The sequence below is a fragment of the Triturus cristatus genome, chromosome 7 (assembly GCF_964204655.1).
Source record: "Triturus cristatus chromosome 7, aTriCri1.1, whole genome shotgun sequence".
Classification (NCBI taxonomy): domain Eukaryota; kingdom Metazoa; phylum Chordata; class Amphibia; order Caudata; family Salamandridae; genus Triturus; species Triturus cristatus.
Genome location: NC_140590.1, coordinates 1,846,991,178 through 1,847,013,643, shown reverse-complemented (window position 1 = coordinate 1,847,013,643; position 22,466 = coordinate 1,846,991,178). Strand labels below are relative to the sequence as shown.

At 47.0% G+C, this 22,466-nt stretch overlaps 1 protein-coding gene across 1 annotated transcript; it reads right to left on the bottom strand.

The window, feature by feature from the left end:
* Positions 1 to 4,027: 4,027 nt before the first annotated feature.
* Positions 4,028 to 4,999, bottom strand: LOC146813425 (taste receptor type 2 member 1-like). Its single transcript, XM_085615424.1, has one exon. It carries the CDS (start codon positions 4,997 to 4,999, stop codon positions 4,028 to 4,030), a length of 972 nt encoding a protein of 323 aa, XP_085471550.1.
* Between the last annotated feature and the right edge of the window lie 17,467 nt (positions 5,000 to 22,466).

Sequence of the window (22,466 nt, the reverse complement as noted above, 5' to 3'; positions counted from 1 at the left end):
TTGTAGGTAGTCCATAAGTCATAAAAGGAGCTGTCATTATACAAGACTGGGTAGTCTAACCCCATCCCCCTCTACAGAAGCAAAATGATTATATATCAGATCTCTGGGTGTTGACAGCAGACCCTGTACTTTAGCATGCACAGATTGAAGTTCTACATCTCAGGTGCTGTCTCGATCTATTCTCTGGAAAGATCCCTCTCCAAGTGTTTTGTTACCTAGCCATGCATACCTATATAACAAACGTACGTGTTCCCAAACAACAGCTGCATTTGCGTGTTTTGTCTAGGTGCTAGGGCCTGACGAGAACAAAATAAAAAGGGGCATTGTTGCTTGACCTTGTCTACGGTGTGCAGACTAAATCCCAGGAAAGAACCGAACGCGAAAACAACAACACGTTCTGTGTGAAACAACAGTGTGGCACAAAGTAAAATAAGTTTGTATAGTAACGTGCGCAAAGCAGAGGGCAGTCTGCAACGTGCTCATTCTAACATAGAGAAAACGACAATGGGATTGCACGGGACACATAACACTATGGGCCAGATGTATCATCATTGTATTTTGCGAGTCCTTAATAGCAAATCTTACCGATTCGCTATTAAGGACTTGCAAAATGCATTGTATGTAGATTTCGCAATAATAATTGCAATTCTTACATATTCCTTAATTGCGAATCTCAAATTGCGATCCGCAATTAAGGAATACCTTCCCATTCACTCCTACTGGCCTAGAGGTCCATAGGAATGAATGGGAAGACATTCGCAATTTGTGAGTACCTAATAGGTACTCGCAAATGTAGTTTTTTTTTTTAAATATCTTTATTCAGAGTTTTAACAACAACCTTGGTTTTCCCCCCCAGCCCTCCTCCCCCCCGGACAGACAGGAATACATACAATTATAGAACACAGAGCACCATGATTAGCACACAAAAGATACATATATTAATGAACCCAAATCTGATTACACGTTAAACCTACAATTCATTCTGTAAAGCCTAAGGTCTGGCACCATACAATTAACGGGGACCAGATTTTTAAACCTCTTTTTCGTCGCCTATTGCCCTTGCGTTTATAGATAGCAATTTCGATGTTTGCGATGGCAAGAAATCGAGACAACCGTTGCTGGAAGGTGGGGGCAGTAATATCTCGCCACGCTGAGGCAATACATAGCCTTAAAACAGCCATTGCAATAAAGACAAGTTCATGGCCTGCACTGGTATTTCTGGGGTCTGCTGCCCCCAGTAAAATAACCCCAATGGATAGAACAGTAGTATTATGCAAAATTGTGGATAAACATTTCCCTATCTCTTGTTTGACAGATTTTAGTCCTTCACAGGTAGAGAAAATATGTATACAGTCAGCATTATAAAGCATACATCTAGGGCAACAGGAGCTCATACCACTTCCCCACGTTGCTATTCTATCCGGTGTATAGTATAAAAAGAAACAGGTTTAAAAAAAATTTTGTGCTTGGAGTTTGGTTGACATTAAAATTGTTTGTGACATTTCATAGGCGTATTAAACTCTTCATTGGAAATTTCAGCCTTCTCTAGCCATTTCTGTGCAACTTTCTCCATATCATCGGGAAACATAGCATTGATGTGAGAATAAATACCCCCAATCGTGTTTCTTGTGCCGGATAACAATGTGTCTACTAGATTAACTTTTGCAACCCCCCCCCCCCATCCCGCTTACTTTCTGTGACAAGAAGTCTCTAATTTGGAGGTACTTAAAAAAGTCCCGCCAATCTAATCCAAATGTATTTTTTAGTTCTTCAAAAGAATGGATCCTGGCAGAGGAGAAGAGGCAGCCTATCTGGCGGATTCCTGCATTGTGCCATTTGTGCATATTCTTATCATTAAAAATTTTGGACAGATCTGGATTATTCTTTATGGGTATATAGAAAGATAATCTTCCTATCCCGAGCAATTTCCTGACGGTTTCCCAAACCTTGAATCCACTAAGTAATGTTTTAAACTTAACCTTTTTGTGGTAACTGTCGTGTAAATGTCTCCACCAGTACCCTCTGCTCTAACTACCCAGAAGTAGTTGAAAAGTAGAAGGCGTATTGTCATCCTCCTCCACACCTTCCAAGTTATTATGCAGTAGTTCCTTACTATATAATAACACGGTCGCCCAGTAATACGCCTGTAAGTTTGGGAGAGCTAATCCGCCACAGTCCTTCTGGAGAGTAAGAAGCTTATAGGCCCGCCGTGGTTATGAGTATGCCCAAATAAAACTAGAGAACATCCGTTCTATCGACTTAAGCCAAGGTATAGAAAATTCTAAGCAGATTGCTCTAAGCAAATATAGAATTTTGGGGAAGAATACCACTTTAATCACGTTTACTCTGCCAATGATAGAGAGATGTAAATTGTCTAAACGTTGAAGATCTTTCTTGATTGCAGCTGTTATTGGTTTCAAGTTTATATTAACCAAGTTATCCAGATCAGATATAATGCAGACACCTAGATAAGTAGCTTGTTCTTCCACCCGCGCATCCCTCATCACGCATTTCTTATTTAACACAATTTGGGTTTTCCCCTGATTGAGTGCATATCCCGACACATTTCCAAATTGTTTCGCCTCAATCTCTATTGCGGATATGGACGAATTTGGATCGATGGTCACAATAGCGATGTCATCCGCATAGGCCAGAGTTTTAGTGGAATAACCTTTTGATATTATAGGTTTAATTACTCTGTCCTCCTCTAATCGCCTGATAAAAGAGTCTATATAAATTGCGAAGAGCAATGGTGAGCAGGGGTAGCCCTGCCATGTTCCGCGCGAAATTATCAGCTCTTCTGTTAGACTATTGTTTACCATCACTACAGCCCTTGGATTAACGTATAGATTTTGAACTGCTTGAATATACCCTCCCTGAATCCCAATTCTGGACATTGCAGCCCAGAGGAAGTGCCAGGAGACCCTATCAAAAGCTTTTTCCGCATCAAGCAAAACCAGAGCCATAGGGTCTCCTGACACTTCCATGCCATCGAACAAGGTGATTACTCGGTGGATGTGATTAGTGGTAGATCTACCAGGAAGGAAGCCGTGTTGGCTCGGAGCGATCACCTTGTGGATTAAGGGGGCCATTCTGTTGGCCAGAACTTTCATATAAATTTTAGAGTCTGTGTTAATGAGAGTGATGGGGCAATATGAACCGAGCTGTTCCGGAGGTTTGTTCTTTTTAGGAAAAATGATTATTTTAGCCCGAGACCAGGACTTCGGGGGGTGACCTCCTTTAAAGATGTGCATGATGAGATTAACCAGAGTGTTTTTAATTTGATTTAGGAAAAGGGCATAAAATTTCGATGGATTACAGTCTAGCCCAGTAGCTTTCCCTCTTGGTAAGTCTTTAACTATGCCAATGATTTCATCTTCTGTGGGGGACTCCTCTAATATATTTGCATCTTCAGCTTCAAATTTAGAAAGACTGGACTTATTCAGGTAATCCTCAATACTTGCCTGATCGCCTCCCCCCGTTTCAGAGTATAAATCTTGGTAATATCGCCAGAAAGCATCTCTTATATGTTTAGGGTCCTCTAAGCGGGTTCCATGAGAATCCTGAATTTCCCGGATTAAGTTTGAGGTGGCCTGTTGTCTCATACGAATGGCTAACTGGGGTACTCGCAAATTTCAAATGCAATTTCAAGGGGCCATGGGTGCCAAAAGGACACCCTGTTGCACCATTGAAATATGCATGTGTGCACATGTGGCGCACATACATGCCCTAACTTGAAGTTGGTGGTAATTTGCAATTCCTTAAGGTCAAATTGCAATTTTCGTCTGCTTCCAGAATTGCATTTAAGCAATCGCGATTCCTTAAATGCATTTGCAAAATAGGAAATCGTAATTTTTACGATTACCTATTTTGCGATGGCCTTTTGGGATGATACATCCCAAAAGGCTTTTCCCGTACGCAAACGGGCCGATTGTGAGAATCAGCCCGTTTGAGAACGGGAAAAAGGCTTGATACATCTGGCCCCAAGTCTCTTCTTTAGGACACTATGATTGAGGAGGCACTGAGGTCAAGGATTCAGGGAGTCAACACCCACTGTGGGCAGCACAACCCTGTCTACTCCATGCTGGATTCTGCCATGGCCCAGAATCTTCCAAATGGATTCCTTCAACTTAGAGTTCCCCAGGATTAATATCCATGCTTGGAGAGGGGAGTAGCAGGAAGTCACAAGTGCTGAAACAGGAAATGTGAGACTTGTCACTGCACCAAGAGAGCTTGTAATAGTGAGCATAATTGCCAGATAGAAAGAGAAGTAGAGGAGCCAGAGAGACACCACCGTCATAGCGGCTCTGATGTGGACATCCATTCGTGGGCTGGGAAACCCATCTACATTCAGTGCCATATGTCTGACATGTTGGCAGAGCGATGTGATGATCAGCAAGACAGAAAGTGTCACAACAAGAAGTGGCATGGAATATCCAAAAGCCCCAACGTAGATCTGGAAGGAAAGGCTGAAAGTCATTTTGTATTCTTTGATGGTTTGGTTTTTAAGATCTATCTCCGTAGAGTTAATTGGTGCCACCGTGAGCCCTGTGAGCGATGGAAGACTGGTGAGCAGGGCAGCCAGAACCGAGCCTAGGAACATCCAGGGCAGCACCTGAGAGATCTTGGTCTTCAGCCAGAGGAGCAGCACATGTTGAAAGTTCATGATCTTTACGCAGTAGAAGATACACAGCCAGGCGGTGAACCAAAAGCTGGTGACGATGCTGCACTCAATGAAGTACCTAAAGGCTTTGAAGAAGGCTCGATGTTCACAGTTGCAAACCAAAGTGAGGAGGCATACATGATCTATGACCAGGAGAGACCCACTGCTGATGTTTGACAAACCCAGGAAAATCAAGATGAGCTCAAGAGAGTGTTGCTTGCGGTTTCTCACCCAACATCTAAAGCTCAGAAATACGATGAAGGAATTGAAGACGGTTCCCAGTAACGTCATCACACATTCCAAGCTTAAAGTCACTATAATGTATCGATTGACCATGCTGTTGCTAGATTCCTGCGTGATCCTGTAATGACTGTTTGCAAGTCTTCGAAGCTCCTCTGACGAGAGACGTTAGAGTTGATAGCGGTCGTTCACAGAGACTGGAACAGACTGGGTGGCTTGGAAGATGATATTTCTTGGCATGAGATGGTTGCTAAAAATACCTTTGATGCAAAACTAAGGGCTATTCTGTTTCATGTTTGCACACATTTGCAAAAGACTGAGTGTAAATGAGCGTCTGAATGGTTTGAGGTGCAAGGGGGCCTGCTCACTGTGATCCTCTTCAGAAACACCTTGTATCGTTGAGTAAACGGGATATGTTGCTTTACGTGGCACTGTATGAGTGGCACATCCCGACGCATCTTAAAGCTACCGAGCTAACCTTGAGATGTCCATGCTGACCCCCTATGAATCAACTGAATGATCCAGTTCAAGACTGGATCTAGGGCACTGGAGGGTTGAAGGTCCCTGGCACAGTGTCCATGTGGCCTCCTGATCCTCATTTTCTCATCCTGTCCAGTATGTTTCCCTCTGCAGAACTTCTTGTCATAAGTCTCCTGACAGGTACTCTAGATGTGGTCTGTTGTCTATGCTCAGTGATGGAGGTACACCCAAAGTGGTTCTCTTTTGAACCTATGTGGCTACAATCCCCTTGACCATGAAATGACTAATGCTTGGTGGCAGTTGATTAAATGTTTTGGGGGGGCAAGCATTTGTATCCCTACTTTAGTAGCGAAACCCCCAACCAGCTCTCCCTGTGTTGAACTGTGTAGTCTGTCATGGCGGCGCCCCCTGAGTCCCCGAGTTATGTCTGATGTGCAGTGTTTGGGTACAAAAGAGGTGGGTAACCCATCCGTTTGAGGTCGCTTGTGTGTATGTGACCCCAAGGTTTGCAATGTATTCAATAGCTAATCAATAGCTATTCCATTGGAGCTGCTGTCTCTGTTCATCTATGCGATTCAACCCTTCATGCAAAAGCCACTGTAAAACCAAGTTTAATGTTCACATTCTTTGAACAAAGGCCCAGATTTGCAAAGGCTTTTGGATGGGCTTGCATCACTTTTTTGTCGCACTACCGACGCAAAATCCGTTTTAGTATTTGCAAAACAACGCAACGCAAAACAACGCAAATATTTCTAAATAAAAAAGTATTGCTTAGCTGTGCACTGCCTTGTGTTACTTTGCATCAGGGAGTTGTTCCATGGGTGGTGCCTGGGCATTCTCATGCTGCATCCACCCTTAGATTTTGACTCAAAACCATATTACAAAGAGTTGGAGACATGAGTTTGTGCCAGAATGGTGTGTTATTTCCTCTTTGCTTGTGTGCTACGTTCTCCTGCAGACATACAAAGAGGGGAAGTTCCCAAGGATATTTGTTGTGCAGGAAGGTACGTCTTCCTGCACAAAAACGACCCTGATCATAATGCAGGTGATGGAGCGGGTAGTACAAAATTTTGTATACCCCCCCTTTTTGCATGTTCATACTAATTAGAATAATCTATTAATTGTAATAATATTAATGTGTTTTGAGTGGTACTTAACCAACCTTACAAATGTATGAATTACATGTGGCATTTGCATTTTGCATGGCTAAAATAATTTGTATACTAATATACATACGCATACTAATACTAGAAAAATAGAATATTGCATGATATATGTTGCTTTTGTGACGTAAGTGTAAGTTGTATCAGATGACATCATTGGGTGAATATAAACGCTTTAAATGTCGCCATTATGCTAGATAATTACATACACATAGGGGAATTAGTGAGGGTTAAACCTATTATTCGTTATTTCCATGTTTTAATTACTTTTTGTGTTTGTTTCGCTTAAGTTGACCGATTGGCCTATGACAAAATGGCCGACCTACGTACACGACGAGACAGCTACCATTCCACGAGGTTTCAGACCAAGTGCGCATGTCCAGGCTCCTGAACAAGTGGCCTCAAGATAACCTACACAGCCTGTACCCAAGCAAGGTCACGACTGGACTTTTGCCAAGAGCTTTAACAATGGAGAATTTTGACAACCGGATGGATCATGTCTGACGGTGTGACATCATAGACTTTGGGAAACCGAAACGGACGATCGTAACCAACCAATCAGAAGTGCCTAAAACTGACTTTCGTTACATTTTGTCATTAATTTCATTTCATTTCATTATAAAAGATGGTAGAATAGTGAGTTGGTAGTAGCGGACCTTTTCCTTTTGCCTGACGTTATGCTGACGGAGAGGACGGTGACACTGCAGGACAGCTGTTTCCCTGAATCTTTGACAGACTAAAGTGCTGCCCAATTTCCTGATAAACTGTGGACTCTCGAACTGATGGGCATTGATTGATGCTTACACGCTTATGGTCCAGACCCAATCTTTGGGACTGTAGTGTGCTGCATGACGACTTGATTGACTTAATAGCCAGATTAGGTAAATATGTTGTTCTGTGGTTTGAATAATAATTTACTAAATTCTTACATTAATTAGATAAACAATATTATTGATTAACAAGCAAATGTGTTGGGTTATTTATTGGGAAGGAATAGGTTAAGAATAGAATGAATATTGAAGAGGATTAAAATCACTTTTCCAACACAACTAATTTTCCATCGGCTAAGTGGAAGGAATATCTCGAGGTTCAGGATTAAAATGTGCTGGATTAAGGATATTTAGTGTATGTTTATGTAAATACATTTCCTTTAGGTTATAAGGTATTCCTTTCATGTCAGCGTTTGGAACATTCATCTCTCCCGTAAGAGCAGATCAATGAAGTGTGAGTGTTGGTGTTATGGGCCCCACCAATGAATGCATTGAGTGAATGCGTTAGTGTGATATTTGGTCTGTGACGAAGGGAGGATTTAAAATTCCATGCTGCATCACAGGCACCCTTGCACTACGACGCAAGGGTGTCCGCATTGGCACTAGGCAGCCCAAAGTGTGCCAGCTCATAAAGAGAGCAGAACTGCACCATTTCCTTGAACACATGGTACTGTTCTGCTCTCTTCCTTTCATGCAACACAGCAACGTCACTTGCTGCACCGCTTTCTGTGAAATGTTTGTAAATCCAGGCATATGTGAACCACCACAGGAAATGAGCAGAATTGTGTGGAATGTTTGCAAATCTGGGACTAAGTCTGTTCCAGCTCTTTGGGTTACTATCTCCTAGACAAGCAACACTGAAACAAAGCCAGTGACCAAGAGCATGGCCAACCATGAACCCAAAAAGCAATGCTGAGGGAGAGCAAGAGACGGAGAGAGAGAGAGATGAGAGATGAGAGGGAGAGAGAGGGAGAGAGAGAGAATGTGAGAGAGAGAGAGGGAGAGAGAGAGAGAGAATGTAAGAGAGAGAGGGAGGGAGCGGGAGAGAGAGAGAGAGAATGTGAGAGAGAAAGAGGGAGAGAGAGGGAGCAAGAGAGAGAGAATGTGAGAGAGAGAGAGAATGTGAGAGAGAGGGAGAGAGAGATTGAGAGAAAGAGAGAGGGGAGAGAGAGAAAGAGAAAGAGACAAAGAGGGAGAGAGAGAGAGGGAGAAAGAGAGAAAGAGGAGAGAGAGAGAGAAAGAGACAGATGGAGAGAGAGAGAGGGAGAAAGAGACAGAGAGGGAGAGAGAGAAAATGTGAGAGAGCGAGAAAGAATGTGGGAGAGAGAGTGGGAGAGAGAGAGGGAAAGAGTGAGAGAGAGAATGTGAGACAGAGAGAGAGAGGGAGAGGGAGGGAGAGGTGAGAGAGAGAGAAAGAGAGACAGAGAGGGGGAGAGAGAGAGAGGGAGAGAGAGAGAGAGAGAGAGAGAGAGAGAGAGGGAGAGAGAGAATAAGAGAGAGAGAGAGAGAGAGAGAGAGAGAGAGAGAGAGAGAGAGGGGGAGAGAGGGAGAGAGTGAGAGAGAGAGAGGTGAGAGAGAGAGGTGAGAGAGAGGGGGAGAGAGAGAACTAGAGGTTCCGGGCCCATATGCCTTTGCTCTAGTCGCTGCACCTGTGATTCCTACTTGTTTCCATTATTAACTGCAACCCCTGTGCATGAGTCGGTGTGCCCCTTCACTCGTTTGTAGAGTAACTGTGACCCCTGCATGGGTAATCATGGGCCCCATGGACGACCGTCTGATTTTGTGACTCGCAAATTGCTATTTTTAGCGACTCGCACTTTGCGAGTCGCAAAACCTGATGTACAACAGTGTCTCAGTCACTGTTTGCGATTCACAAATGGGTCTGAAGAGATCTATCTAATTAATATTCATGAGGCAGGCCACAATTTACGACCTATTGGGAATGGCGGGCACGCACAGGGATGGTGTCATTTCTGTGATTGCTTTTTAAATAAAGCAACTATTTCAAATGCAGCCCGTTTTTTGCATATAAAAGAAAAAAAATAAGTTTTCGTTTCATGTTTTTAAAGGCAGGCAGTGGTCCGTGGGACCACTACCTGCTCTGAAAAAATGTTGGCGCCCCCATTCACATTTTGCGAATGGCTTACAACCAACTTGAAGTTAGTGGTAACTGTGAATGTTTTGCGACCGCATTCCTGGTTACAAAATATTCCTACATACCAGTGCGACTCTCTATTAGAGAGGCCCTTAACACGCCTCTTCCTAATAGCAACTTGCAAACCCTATTTTGTGAACCGGTACTAGGTAACCGACTTGCAAAATAGGGTTGGGAGATGCCTAAAAGCATTTTACTGGCTTGTGCCTTTTGCAACCCTTAAAAGACTTCGTACATCTGACCACTTATTCTCCACATTCCTCAGACTGAGGAGTTTCTGCTCCTGATTGCTCTCCTGTGTGAGCGCCCATGTGCCTTCCCGCTCATCTTTACACCTGATTACTGCTGTGAGGACAGGCCACGTGTCACTGACTCTGTCGCAGATCTGTGCCCCCATCTGCGAGTGTTTGTGCCCCTGACATGAAGGTCTACATGCCTCTGTCCAGTGCTTCAGCATCTCTTGTTTGCCCCATCAAAACAAACTACAGTCAACATAAAGACCAATGCGCCTCTGCGCTCCACGCTAACTCTTTTCTAGATGTCCATGCTTCAGAACTGCAACTACTGATTTGCAAACTGAGCAGGCAAGTAAAGAGATGCAGCTGCTCACACTTATGCTGCCCTGGCAGCACAGCTCCAACACCTTTTATACTACTAATAGGCCGATTCACTAAGTACCAGATAGTAGCCGCATTTGACCTGTCTCATGAATATTAATGAGATAGGTCACAATCTGCAGCCCCTTGCAATTCACCACCGTTGCAGGGATGGTGGCCTGCTGGGGTCAGCAGACCACCATGTCTGTTGTTTCTTTTATATGAAGCAATCTTTTCTTATAATGCAGCCTGTACAAAGAAAATAAAAAGTTTTACAAACTTGCCTAAGACTAGGCTCTTAACCCCTTTGCTGCCAGGCCTTTTCCCCCCATGTGCCACGCCTTTTTTTGGCTATTTAATGTAGTTCTCGCTTAGGCCCCTGTGACTTTTCGACCACCTAAGGTATCCACGCCAAATTTGCGTCCTTTTTACCAACATCATGGGGATTCTAAAGGTACCCAGGGTTTGTGGGTTCTCCTGGAGGGGACCCAGAAATTAGCCAAAATACATCTAAATGTTGGGTTTTTTTGGAAAAAAGGGCTCCAGATGGAAGCGTCTGGTTTTTCCCCTGCAAATGGTATCAAAAAAGGGGTTGTGGTGCTGAAATCACCATCTTCCCAGCTTTCAGGGTCAAGCAGACTTTTGTCAGAAAACCAACATTTTTTGCACAGTTTTGGCATTTTTCTGGGACATAGCCTATTTTTGCTATTATTTCTGCTTTCAACCTCATTCCAGTTAATGGTACAAATTGGTATGAAAGCAATAATGGTTCCTGGAAAGTTATACATTTTAGAAAAGTAGACAAAATTCAGAATTCAGCAAGGGGTCATTGGTGTAGATCCTTCAAGGTTTTCGTATAGAAACTAACAGTTGAAAATAGAAAAGAAATGAAAATAAGTTGAAGAAAACCAGCCAATTGTGCCAACGTTTTCACTTGTAACTTCTAGTATGACAGATGTTTGAAACCAATATACCATTACATCCGCTGGATCCTTCTGGTTGTGGGGATATATAGGACTTGTAGGTTCACCAAGGACCCAAGGAACCCAGAGCCAATAACTGAGCAGCATCTTGCAATGTTTTTTTATTATGTACCGGGTATATAGCAATTATTTTGGGAAAATGTATACATGAAAAAATCGGTATGAAAGACACCTATGTATTTCTGAAATGGGAACAAAATATAGAGTTTAGAAACAGTAGATATTTGCACATTTCCGAAAATGGGAGTACCCATACTAGCATGAGAATTATAGGTCATTTTTCAAAATGACTTATTTTTTACACATTGTCTTTCATTTGGAAGTCAGAAATGCATCGAAAGTCAATAGGTAATACCAGTTGCTCTACAGTTCTGTGTTACCCTAAGTCTCCCGATAAAAATGGTACCTCACTTGTGTGGGTAGGCCATCTGCCCACGACAGGAAACTTCTCAAAACGCAACGTGGAAACAAAAACATATTTTCCTATTTTTTCTTTGGTGGAAAGTTCTGGAATCTGCGTGGATCCACAAAATTTCACCCACCCCGTGTTCCCCAAAGTCTTTCGAGAAGAATGGTACCCCACTTGTGTGGGTAGGCCTAGTGCCCGCGACAGGAAACAACCCAAAACGCAAGGTGGACACACCACATTTTCACAGTGAAAAATTCCCTCTTTTTTTGCAAAGTGCCTTGATGTAGTTTTTGAATCCTAGCTCTGCCGGCACCTAGGGAAACCTAGCAAACCTATACATTCTTCAAAACTAGACACCCAGGGGAATTCAGGATGGGGTGACTTGACTGGCTCTCACCAGGTTGTGTTACACAGAATCTCCTGCAAACCTAAAAAATGATTTAAAAAAAAAAAACACATTTTCCTCACTTTTCTGTGGTGGAAAGTTCTGGAATCTGCGTGGATCCACAAAATTCCATGCACCCCGCATTCCCCAAAGTCTTTCTAAAAAAATGGTACCTCACTTGTGGGGGTAGGCCTAGTGCCCGCGACAGGAAACGGCCCAAAACGCAACATGGACACACCACATTTTCACAGTGAAAAATGACCCTTTTTTGCAAAGTGCCTAGCTGTAGTTTTTTAACCCTAGCTCTGCCGGCACCTAGGGAAACCAAGGAAACCTACACATTTTTGGAAACTAGACACCCACGGAAATCCAGGATCGGGTGACTTGACTGGCTCTCACCAGGTTCTGTTACCCAGAATCCTTTGCAAACCTAAATATTTGTAAAACAAAATAAATTTTCCTCTCACTTTTCTGTGGTGGAAGGTTCTGGAATCTGCGTGGATCCACAAAATTCCACCCTCCCTGCGTTCCCCAAAGTCTTCAGAGAAGAATGGTACCTCACTTGTGTGGGCAGGCCTAGTGCCCGCGACAGGAAACGGCCCAAATGCAACATGGACACACCACATTTTCGCAGTGAAAAATTATCCTTTTTTTTCAAAGTGCCTAGCTGTAGTTTTTTACCCCTAGCCCTGCCGGCATCTAGGGAAACCAAGCAAACCTATACATATTTGGAAACTAGACACCCACAGAAATCCAGGATCGAGTGACTTGACTGGCTCTCACCAGGTTCTGTCACCCAGAATCCTTTGCAAACCTAAATATTTGTAAAAAAATATATATTTTCTTCACTGTTCTGTGGTGGAAAGTTCTGGAATCTGCGTGGATCCACAAAATTTCACCCACCCCGCGTTCCCCAAAGTCTTTCGAGAAGAATGGTACCTCACTTGTGTGGGTAGGCCTAGTGCCCGCGACAGGAAACGACCCAAAACGCAAGGTGGACACACCACATTTTCACAGTGAAAAATGCCCTCTTTTTTTGCAAAGAGCCTAGATGTTGTTTTTGAATCCTAGCTCTGCCGGCACCTAGGGAAACCTAGCAAACCTATACATTCTTGAAAACTAGACACCCAGGGGAATGCAGGATGGGGTGATTTGACTGGCTCTCACCAGGTTCTGTTACACAGAATCCCCTGCAAACCTAAACAATTTTAAAAAAATAACACATTTTCCTCACTTTTCTGTGGTGGAAAGTTCTTGAATCAGTGTGGATCCACAAAATTCCACACACCCCGCATTCCCCAAAGTCGTCCGAGAAAAATTATACCTCACTTGTGGGTAGGCCTAGTGCCCGCGACAGGAAACGGCCCAAAACGCAACGTGGACACACCACATTTTCACAGTGAAAAATGACCCTTTGTTTGCAAAGAGCCTAGCTGTAGTTTTTGAACCCTAGCTGTGCCGGCACTTAGGGAAACCTAGCAAATCTATACATTTTTTAAAACTAGACACCCAGGGGAATCCAGGATGGGGTGACGTGACTGGCTTTCACCAGGTTCTGTTACCCAGAATCCCTTGCAAACCTAAAAAATTGTTTAAAAAAACACATTTTCCTCACATTTCTGTGGTGGAAAGTTTTGGAATCTGCGTGGATCCATAAAATTCCACCCACCCCGCATTCCCCAAAGTCTTCCAAGAAAAATGGTACCTCACTTGTGTGGGTAGGCCTATTGCCAGCGACAGGAAATGGCCCAAAACGCAAGGTAGACACACCACATTTTCACAGTGAAATATGTCCCTTTTTTTGCAAAGTACCTAGCAAACCTATACATTTTTCAAAACTGGACACCCCGGGAAATGTTTTCTTACCCAGAATCCCCTGCAAACCTAAAATTTAACTGAAAAAATCACTTTTTCCACACATTTTTGTGTGGGAAAGTTGTGGCATCACCGGGTTGACACAAATTTCCTGCCACCCAGCGTTCCCCCAGGTCTCCCGATAAAAATGGTGCCTCACTCGTGTGGGAGACCCAAGTACCCGCGACAGCCAAGGGCCCAAAACGCATTGAGGCTACATCAAAATTGCCTATCACAAACCGACCTGGTTTTGCAAGGGGTGTCACCTGGGTTTTTGGCCCCGTGTTCGGCAGCCAGCTAGGGAAACCTACCAAAACCACACATTTCTAAAAACTAGACACCCGGGGGATTCCAGGGAGGTATGGCTTGCATGGATCCCCCAACGTTTTCTTACCCAGAATCCCCTGCAAACCTCAAATTTAGTGGAAAAAATCACTTTTTCCACACATTTTTGTGTGGGAAAGTTGTGGCATCACCGGGCCGACACAAATTTCCTATCACCCAGCGTTTCCCCAGGTCTCCCGATAAAAATGGTGCCTCACTCGTGTGGGAGGCCCAAGTACCCGTGACAGGCAAGGGCCCAAAACGTATTGAGGCGAAATCAAAATTGCCTGCGATCGTGGAGCAGGAATTCATTAGAAACAGGCACATGGGGGAAAGGAAAAACTCTTTCCTTTCCCCCTGTGTCTGTTTTTCCCCAACCACCCCCCCCCCCCCCCGAGTGAAGGACTCACCTTTTTCCATCCTATCCCTAGACGCGCTGTAAGCAAATGGCTTCCAGCGAGTCCCCGGCAACCTATGATGAAGTCGTCACACCATGAGCGCGCCAACGTCATCTGATTGCCGAGGGAGAGGTTTGGGGAGGTAGCTGCCTTCCCCAGTGGGGACATGTAGGGGGGCGGCCCACTTGGGGAGCGCCAGCGCTTTCCCCGTGGGCCAGTGCCAGGACGTAATGGTCACGTCCTCGGCACAGCTCCACCGTTGCCGAGGACGTAACCATTTCGTCCTCGGCACCGAAGGGGTTAAAAAACGTTTTTGTCAACATTCACAAAGGGAAAGTGGTCTGTTGGCCCCCTTCCATTTGCAAATGGGCTACCACTGCCTTTGCGTGGTTGGTGAAATATGAATGTTTTGCGACAGAAATCTGGTCTTCCCAGCTCCAGTGCAGGCCACCACGCACTATCCGCAAGGATTGCAGCGTACACGTCACATGTCTAATTCTCAAGGGCGTTTTAGTTGTGTTATGTTCTAATTTAATATCCTCAATGAAGATCTGGGGAGTGCCACCTGCATAAAAATAAGATTTGTCTTACTGTGGTGCCGCAACATTACCGGGGGCCAAGCAAACCCTAAAAAATATTCATCTAAGGTTTGTATTTCTGCGTGCAACACTCACTGAAAATTTAACTGAGTATCCTAAACATATTAGTTCAGCTTGGGTACATTATTAGTTGTCTCCTAGATTGAAAAAAAAGGTATGCCTTAAAAAAAAGTATATTGTCAAAGTAGGGAAATCTCAAAGCAGGCGCTAGAGTGAGGATGGCTTATTAAACAAGCATCGGCAAAGCAAATAGATCTGCCTTTAGTGTGCCAAATCATGCGAACATGACCATATACAAAAGCTGTTTATATGCGTTACATGCACAAATATAGTTGATGACATGAAAGTCCGCTCTTTTGGGTTTGCCAATACGGGGACAAAAATAGAGAAATGGTTTGCTCTCCCTGTATAAATCAGATAGGAGATGAAGAAATTAAAAATAACAAGCAGTGTTGTCAGTGGGGCTACTTTTCAGATATAAAATAGTCCCTCAATCATTTCAATGGAAACACTTACAGGAAGGCAGAATGATGCACCAAACAACCAATGGGATGAGGTGGGAGATTAATACTCTTTTGGGAGGAGCCAAAGGCCCGCTCTGATATATTTTACTGAGGTGGGAACTATAAGTATTGCTCTTTCAAGCCAGACCTACAAAGTGTGGGGTAAAGAAAAGGAAGGATATCCAGAAATAAGCAAAACCGCCTTAATTCAAAATGAATAATTAGTGGCTACACTAACCTCATTAAAAAACTATCTGTGCGACTAAAAAGTTTCAAAGATTTCGCTGACACTGTAAATTTATGGTGCCCAGAACTGGGGTGTACCCAGGACACTTGTTGAATTTCAATATATGTTGCATTAAGCTCACACACACACATATATGTTCGAATTCCAACATATCGAAATTATCTATATATATTCACTGAAAAAAACAAAGATTAAAGTATTCCAATAGGTCCCAAAGCCTATAGCACACTGTCAGGATCAGTGGTTGATCTCATTAGTAATTTTAACAATGTTGAACCATAATCAGTGATAGGATCAGATTCTTGTCTACCTGATTATCTCCAAGAATCCTCTCAGGTCGCCAGGATCTTTTTATCTGCTAAATAGTGTAGAGGGGAGAAAATTCCAATCTCAATACATTATTAACGAAATCAAAATTTCCGTTCCAAAGGACCACTGACTTCGAGTCTAAATTTTTAAGATTTTATTACAACCAGGAATAAATGTACATATAAGCACCTCAATACAAGGTTAAGAAAATAGACGGGCACTAATACAAAGGAAATTCTACGCAAGAGTCTCATACGACTCAGAATAAACAAGATAATCAATTCTAAAAGCATCAATAAAACAATGGTTAGTCCAATCTCTATATCTGAAACCATTAGCCTAAAAGAAAAACAGTTATCCTTCCCCTACTCTATCTCTAAGGTGACATCCCTACTTAGCATTTCCCTCCCAGGCAAGAGAATACAAAGGTGTCAGAAGTGAAGACTTCCTAAGAAGTACATTCACTTAGTCAGAGCTCGTTCTAAGATGCTCCTTCTAGCTTCCCATCTAAACCTCAACTACTCCACCCTCGTGGCACTGTCCCTAATACAAAATCCCAAAAACGTAGAACATGCCCTCCGGCACACCTCTTCAGCCAGGTATTCTTCCAAACTTGTATTCCATCCAACGACAGTTAGCTTGACCTTGGGTCCCAGGCACCTTCTCCGCTGAAAGTATCATCCGCACATTCCAATGTACTCCCCTGTTGGCTTCTCGTACCATCCTAACTCCTATAACAAAGACCTAGTCTCTCTAACGAGCTAAATGTCCTTGCACCTGCACCAGAAACATCGGAACGAAAAACTTTTCTCTTCTCTAAGACTTTCCACTCTCCCGAAACCCAAAGCCTTTACCAAGGAAATCATTTTCGGCCTACAATGTTTAGCTAACATAAGAAAATGAACAGGCCTTTCTCTTTAAACGTATATGCGATCAGGCCTTTACACGGTTAAACACTCCTAAATCACACTTTAAGCATTAGTTTCATCACTTTTATATACGTGAATAAGTAAACTTGCACGTGTAACTTTAACATGGCGCACATTTAAACTAACACATTGCATTACGTGAAAATCAAACATTTTGCGTTTACTAAAATACATTTGCAATGATCTGCAGCATGACTCTTCATGAAAAACATGGTTACATTTTTAATCATACCCAAGTTAAACAATTCTAGTGATACATTTCTATGGCACACTTAACCTACGTCGATTAATATGTGGGTGCTGACTAACAGTGAATATGATGCACCCCTACAAATTTCAGAATAACGTGACACTCTATCAGTTGTGATGTCATTTAACATGTCATGAGTGATGTAATATGTGAGCTCATAAGCAGTGCATGAAGAGGGTGCTGGTTATAGTTAGCTCACTGAAGTATAACTGATGTATTTCAGTGTTTTTTCATTTTGTGAATGTTACGTCGTGTGACGTAACATATTTGTGTACGTATATATTTATGTATCCTTGACTAGCATCCACACCGCATCTGAGGGGAGGGGAGCCACACTCTGCCGCACACTGGTCAGTGCGGGCTCTCCTCCCATCTCAATGAATTCTTGACACAACATAGAACATTTCAGAAGGGTGAATCTAGTCAGACTCTTCTCTCCCATTTGCATTCTGCTAGGCTCAAGTGAGCAGAGGTGATTTGCTTGTCGACAAACACCTTGCATGAGTATTCAAATATAAAATGATGCTGTGAGTATGGCTAAAATCAACAGCCTCTGGGACATTGAAAAGAAATAACCTTAGCAATCTCAACCGGGTTATTCTCCCACGACTTAGTATAAGTAAAATTATTTCTCCCCTCTCTACCCCTTTAAGGCAATACTCACTCGATATTGCTTGTAAATCCCTCAAATAAAATAGAAAATGACAAATTATAAAAAAGCGATAAAGTGGAAGAGGAGGTTTAGGACGATGAAAGGTTTTTGGAGTGCTAACAGTGAGAGCAGTCCCTTACAAGAGGCTCAATACCTGACTGGTTATGGGCCTTTTGTGGCCAAAAACCACCTCTCATGCCTAACAAGTCTTAAGTGTGTTTTGTGTCCCTTTCCTGGACCACTGCTGGACTCCTGGGCAACTTGGAGCAGAGTGGAACTGCCATCTCTTGGGGATGTGGAAAACTCAAGGATTTGGACCCAACAGGTCCAAGCCTGTCTGTGTTATTCCCTACTTCGAGGTACCTACCTCCAAATCCCTGGATTTATGTGTGGGAATACCAGCCAGAATCAGAGGCCCAGATACCCCTCCCCTGTACTTAAATTCACATACTCAGATTGAGGACCTTAGAGTAAACCCGGGCGTAGCAGGCGGAGTTGCTGTACGCCGAGCTCTACGGAGTTGGCTAATAACTCCATGGAGCTCCGCTACACGCCTCCCACCCACCCGCAATAAATATTTTCTAAATACAATTTACAATTAAAGTAAAATAAAACCGCACTTACCTTATCACAGCGTCCCTGGCCGCCCTCCACCTTGCCGTAATCCTGTACAATTTGGTAGGACTGCGCATGTGCAGTCCTACCATGACGTATGTCTGACGTAGGGGATTACGGTGAGGAGGAGGGCAGCCCGGGACACCGCAATAAGGAAAATGCGGTTTTATTTTACTTTCATTGTAAATTGTATTTAGAAAATATTTATTGGGGGGGGGAGGCGGGAGGGTCTGGGGCTGAACTGCCCTCCACTGCGGGTCGGAGGTTTTGCAGGAACTTCGCATTCTCTGCGGACTGCGGAGTATGCAAAATTCCGCAATATCCACCAGCGGAGTGGAGTTCAGTGCCCAGGGTTACCGAAGAGTCAAATTCAAATTTGTTTATCATGCATAGTTAATTGAAAACATTACAATTTCTTGAAAACACATTAAAAGACAATACCGTGTAACATATATTCAAGTTAAGCTGGGCCTAGCTAAACAATTAAAACAATACTATATCAGGTTCAGCTGAACCCAAGAATAAAATCAATCATAACAGATATTGAAAATCCACAGGAACTGGTTTGGATGAACCCCCTCATGCCTTATCTCCTGAAGGACTTCAATCTTTACACCCATTGGGGCAATAAAGTGCTTATTGTACTGTGCAAGCCGTGCAGATATTCTAATACGTACTAGGTGCAGTACACGCTCTTATATGCCAACACTCAGTCCATAATTAAATTATTCTATGGCATATTCATTACATTTCCGGATAAACTCTCCCAACACTCTCCTAACACTGCTCCAAGATGTATGGTGCACACTCAAACCGTAGGCGAGTTATCCCTTAGAGGAGTGCCATCTTAGCCAATGCTCATGGGTTTAGTACTTTACCCAATGCATACGTCAAGGCATGGAGTGATTAAAATGCTATGCAGAGTACAGGTTATGATTAGGGCTGGGCGGAATTTGCGGAATGCGTCTTCGCGGAATTTTGAAAGAAATTATGGAAAACGAGCGCACAACCTGAGGGACCGTGTGCCCGGGACTGGGGTCCCTCGTGCTTGGGCAGGCTCCCCGATCTCCCCAGCCTGGCTGCGTTGAGAAGCAGGGACCGGCCCCGGGCCTCCTGATTTTTGGTCAGGGCCTGGGATCCCACGTCCTGCGGCCTGCCAAGTGTCCATCTGCCCGGGACAAGAGTCCCTGGTGCAGAGCCCCGAAGCCCTTCAAGGGCAGGCAGGAGCCCTACCGCTATGGCTCGGTGTGGGCAGCTGGGAGTCCTTTCGGTCCCGGCCATCTGGTCGCACCTTTCCCTCGGCCACCTGGTCGCACGCAATGCTTTCCAATGGGGCGACCAGATAGCCGGGCTGTCCCGATGGGGGCTCATTCGCCTCCCCGATCCCAGGCAGGGCTCCAGGAGGTCGGGTGCGTCCAGGCCTAGGGTCCCCTCCGTCACTTGGTGTGCACGGTTTACCAGAAAGGGGGGTAGCCTTCCTCTGGATTACTAGGGGCAGGGTATGCCGGGACACCCCTCCTGGGGATGGCAGTTCTCAGACGGGGACCAGATGGGCCAAGCCCGGACACCACTTCCCCGGGGCGTCCGGTGCTCCCTCCTCCAGCCCGCGGCGAGGCAAAGTGCCCGGAACGGGCTCCATGGGTCCCCCGAGCCCTGCAGCCCCAAAGCCCTGCAGCCCTGGAGCCCTTCAGACTGGAGCCCTGGAGCCCAGCAGGCCCGGAGCCCTGCAGCCCCGGAGCCCTGCAGCCCTGGAGCCCTGCAGGCCCAGAGCCCTGCAGCCACGGAGCCCTGCGTGGGCAGGCGGGAACCCTAGGGCGAAGGCTCGGGGTTGGACTGATGGGAGTCGTTTCAGTCCCGGCAATCTGGTTGCACCTCTGCCCTCGGCCATCTGGTCGCGCGCAATGCTTTCCAATGGGGCGACCAGATGGCCGGGCCGGCCTGGAAGTCCCGATGAGGGTCCATTCGCCTCGCGGATCCCAGCCAGGGCTCCAGGAGGCCAGGCGCATCCGCGCCTAGGGTCCCCTCTGTCACTCGGAGCGCATGGGTTACAAGAAAGGGGGATAGCCTTCCTCCGGATTAGTAGGGGCAGGGTGTGCCGGAAGACCCCTCCGGGGCTGGTGGTTCTTTGCCGGGGACCAGATGGGCTACGCCCGGGCAACATCCTCCCAGGCATCCGGGGCTTCCCTCCTCCGGCCCGCGGCGTGGCAAACTGCCCAGGGACGGGCTCCACGGGTTCCGGGCAGTCCTCCCCCCGGGGGTCCCGGGCCCGAGAGCTCTGTCGGTCCTCCCCCGTGCCTGAGGCCCAGCCGCTGTCCCCGAGCCCTCCGGGAAGCAGAGCCCACCGAGCCCTTGGATCAGGCGGGAGCCCTATCGCTATGGCTCGGCTCTGGGCGGGCAGTCGGGAGTCCTTTCAGTTGCCAGCCATCTGGTCGCTCCTTTCCCCTCGGCCATCTGGTCGCACGCAATGCTTTCCTATAAGGGGGGCCAGATGGCTTGGGTGGCCTGGAAGTCCCGATGAGGGTCCATTCGCCTCCCGTATCCCAACCAGGGCTCCAGGAGGCCGGGCGCGTTTGCCCCTAGGGTCCCCTCCGTCACTCGGAGCGCGCGGGTTTCAAGAAAGGGGGGTAACCTTCCTCCGGATTACTAGGGACAGGGTACTCTGAGACCTCTCTCGGTTCTCAGCCGGCAGCTGGACGGGCCCGGATGCTACCCTGGTTCTGTCCTGGGGGCTGCCGCGTGGCAGGCTGCCCAGGACAAGGGGTCCGGAGGGTCCAGGGAGGCTTCCCCTGCGTCTGTGGTCCTGGGAGCCCCGGCTGGGTCCAGGGGCCTGGCCGGGCCCTGGGTCAGAGGCTCCGGCCCCGGGCCCCGTCCCCCGGCCTGCGACACTCCCAAAGGCCCGGAACAGGGTTCCGTTGTGGCCGGGGCGCCTCCCCTAGCTCGGCTGGGTTCAGGAGCTCTGGCCGGGCCCCTGAGGGCCCCGTGGAGGGCAGCCTCCCCATCCCGGGCTCCGTCCTGGGTCCTGCCGCGTGGCAGGGTGCCCGGGACGGGGTCCGGAGGGCCTGGGAGGCTTCCCCTGCACCTGTGGGCCCTGGCTGGGTCCAGGGGCATGGCTGGGCCCCGGGTCATGGTGTCCGGCCCCGGGCACCCTCCCCCAGCCTGCAGCACTGCCAAAGGCCCGGGACGGGGTTCCGTTGTGTCCAGGGAGCCTCCCCTCGCTCGTCTGGGTTCAGGAGTTCCGTCCGGGCCCCTGGGGGCCCCGGGGAGGGCGGCCTCCCCACCCGGGCTCCATCCTGGGTCCTGCCACGTGGCAGGGTGCCCGGGGCAGGGTCCGGAGGGCCTGGGGAGGCTTCCCCTGCGCCTGCGGGCCTGGGGGCCCCGTCTCCCGGGCCTGTGGCACTCCCAAAGGCCCGGGACGGGGTTCCGTTGTGTCCGGGGAGCCTCCCCTTGCTCGTCTGGGTTCAGGAGTTCCGTCCGGGCCCCTGGGGGCCCCGGGGATGGCGGCCTCCCCGCCCCGGGCTCCGTCATGGGTCCTGCCACGTGGCAGGGTGCCCAGGGCGGGGTCCGGAGGGCCCGGGGATGCTTCCCCTGCGCCTGCGGGCCCCGGCTGGGTCCAGGGGCCCGGCCGGGCCCTGGGTCGGGGTCTCTGGCCCCGGGCCCCGTCCCCCAGCCTGCGGCACTGCCAAAGGCCCGGAACGAGGTTCTGTTGTGTCCAGGGAGCCTCCCCTCTCTTGTCTGGGTTCAGGAGTTCCGGCCGGGCCCCTGGGGACCCCGGGGAGGGCGGCCTCCCCGCCCTGGGCTCTGTCCAGGGACTTGCCACGTGGCAGGGTGCCCGGGACGGGGTCCGGAGGGCCCGGGGAGGCTTCCCCTGCGGAACTGGGGGCCCCGGCTGGGTCCAGGGACCCGGCCGGGCCCAGGGTCGGGTTCTCCGGCCCCGGGCACCCT

Excerpts from the sequence above, each read along its gene's own strand:
- LOC146813425 (XM_085615424.1), bottom strand. The coding sequence starts at position 4,999 with ATGGTCAATCGATACATTATAGTGACTTTAAGCTTGGAATGTGTGATG.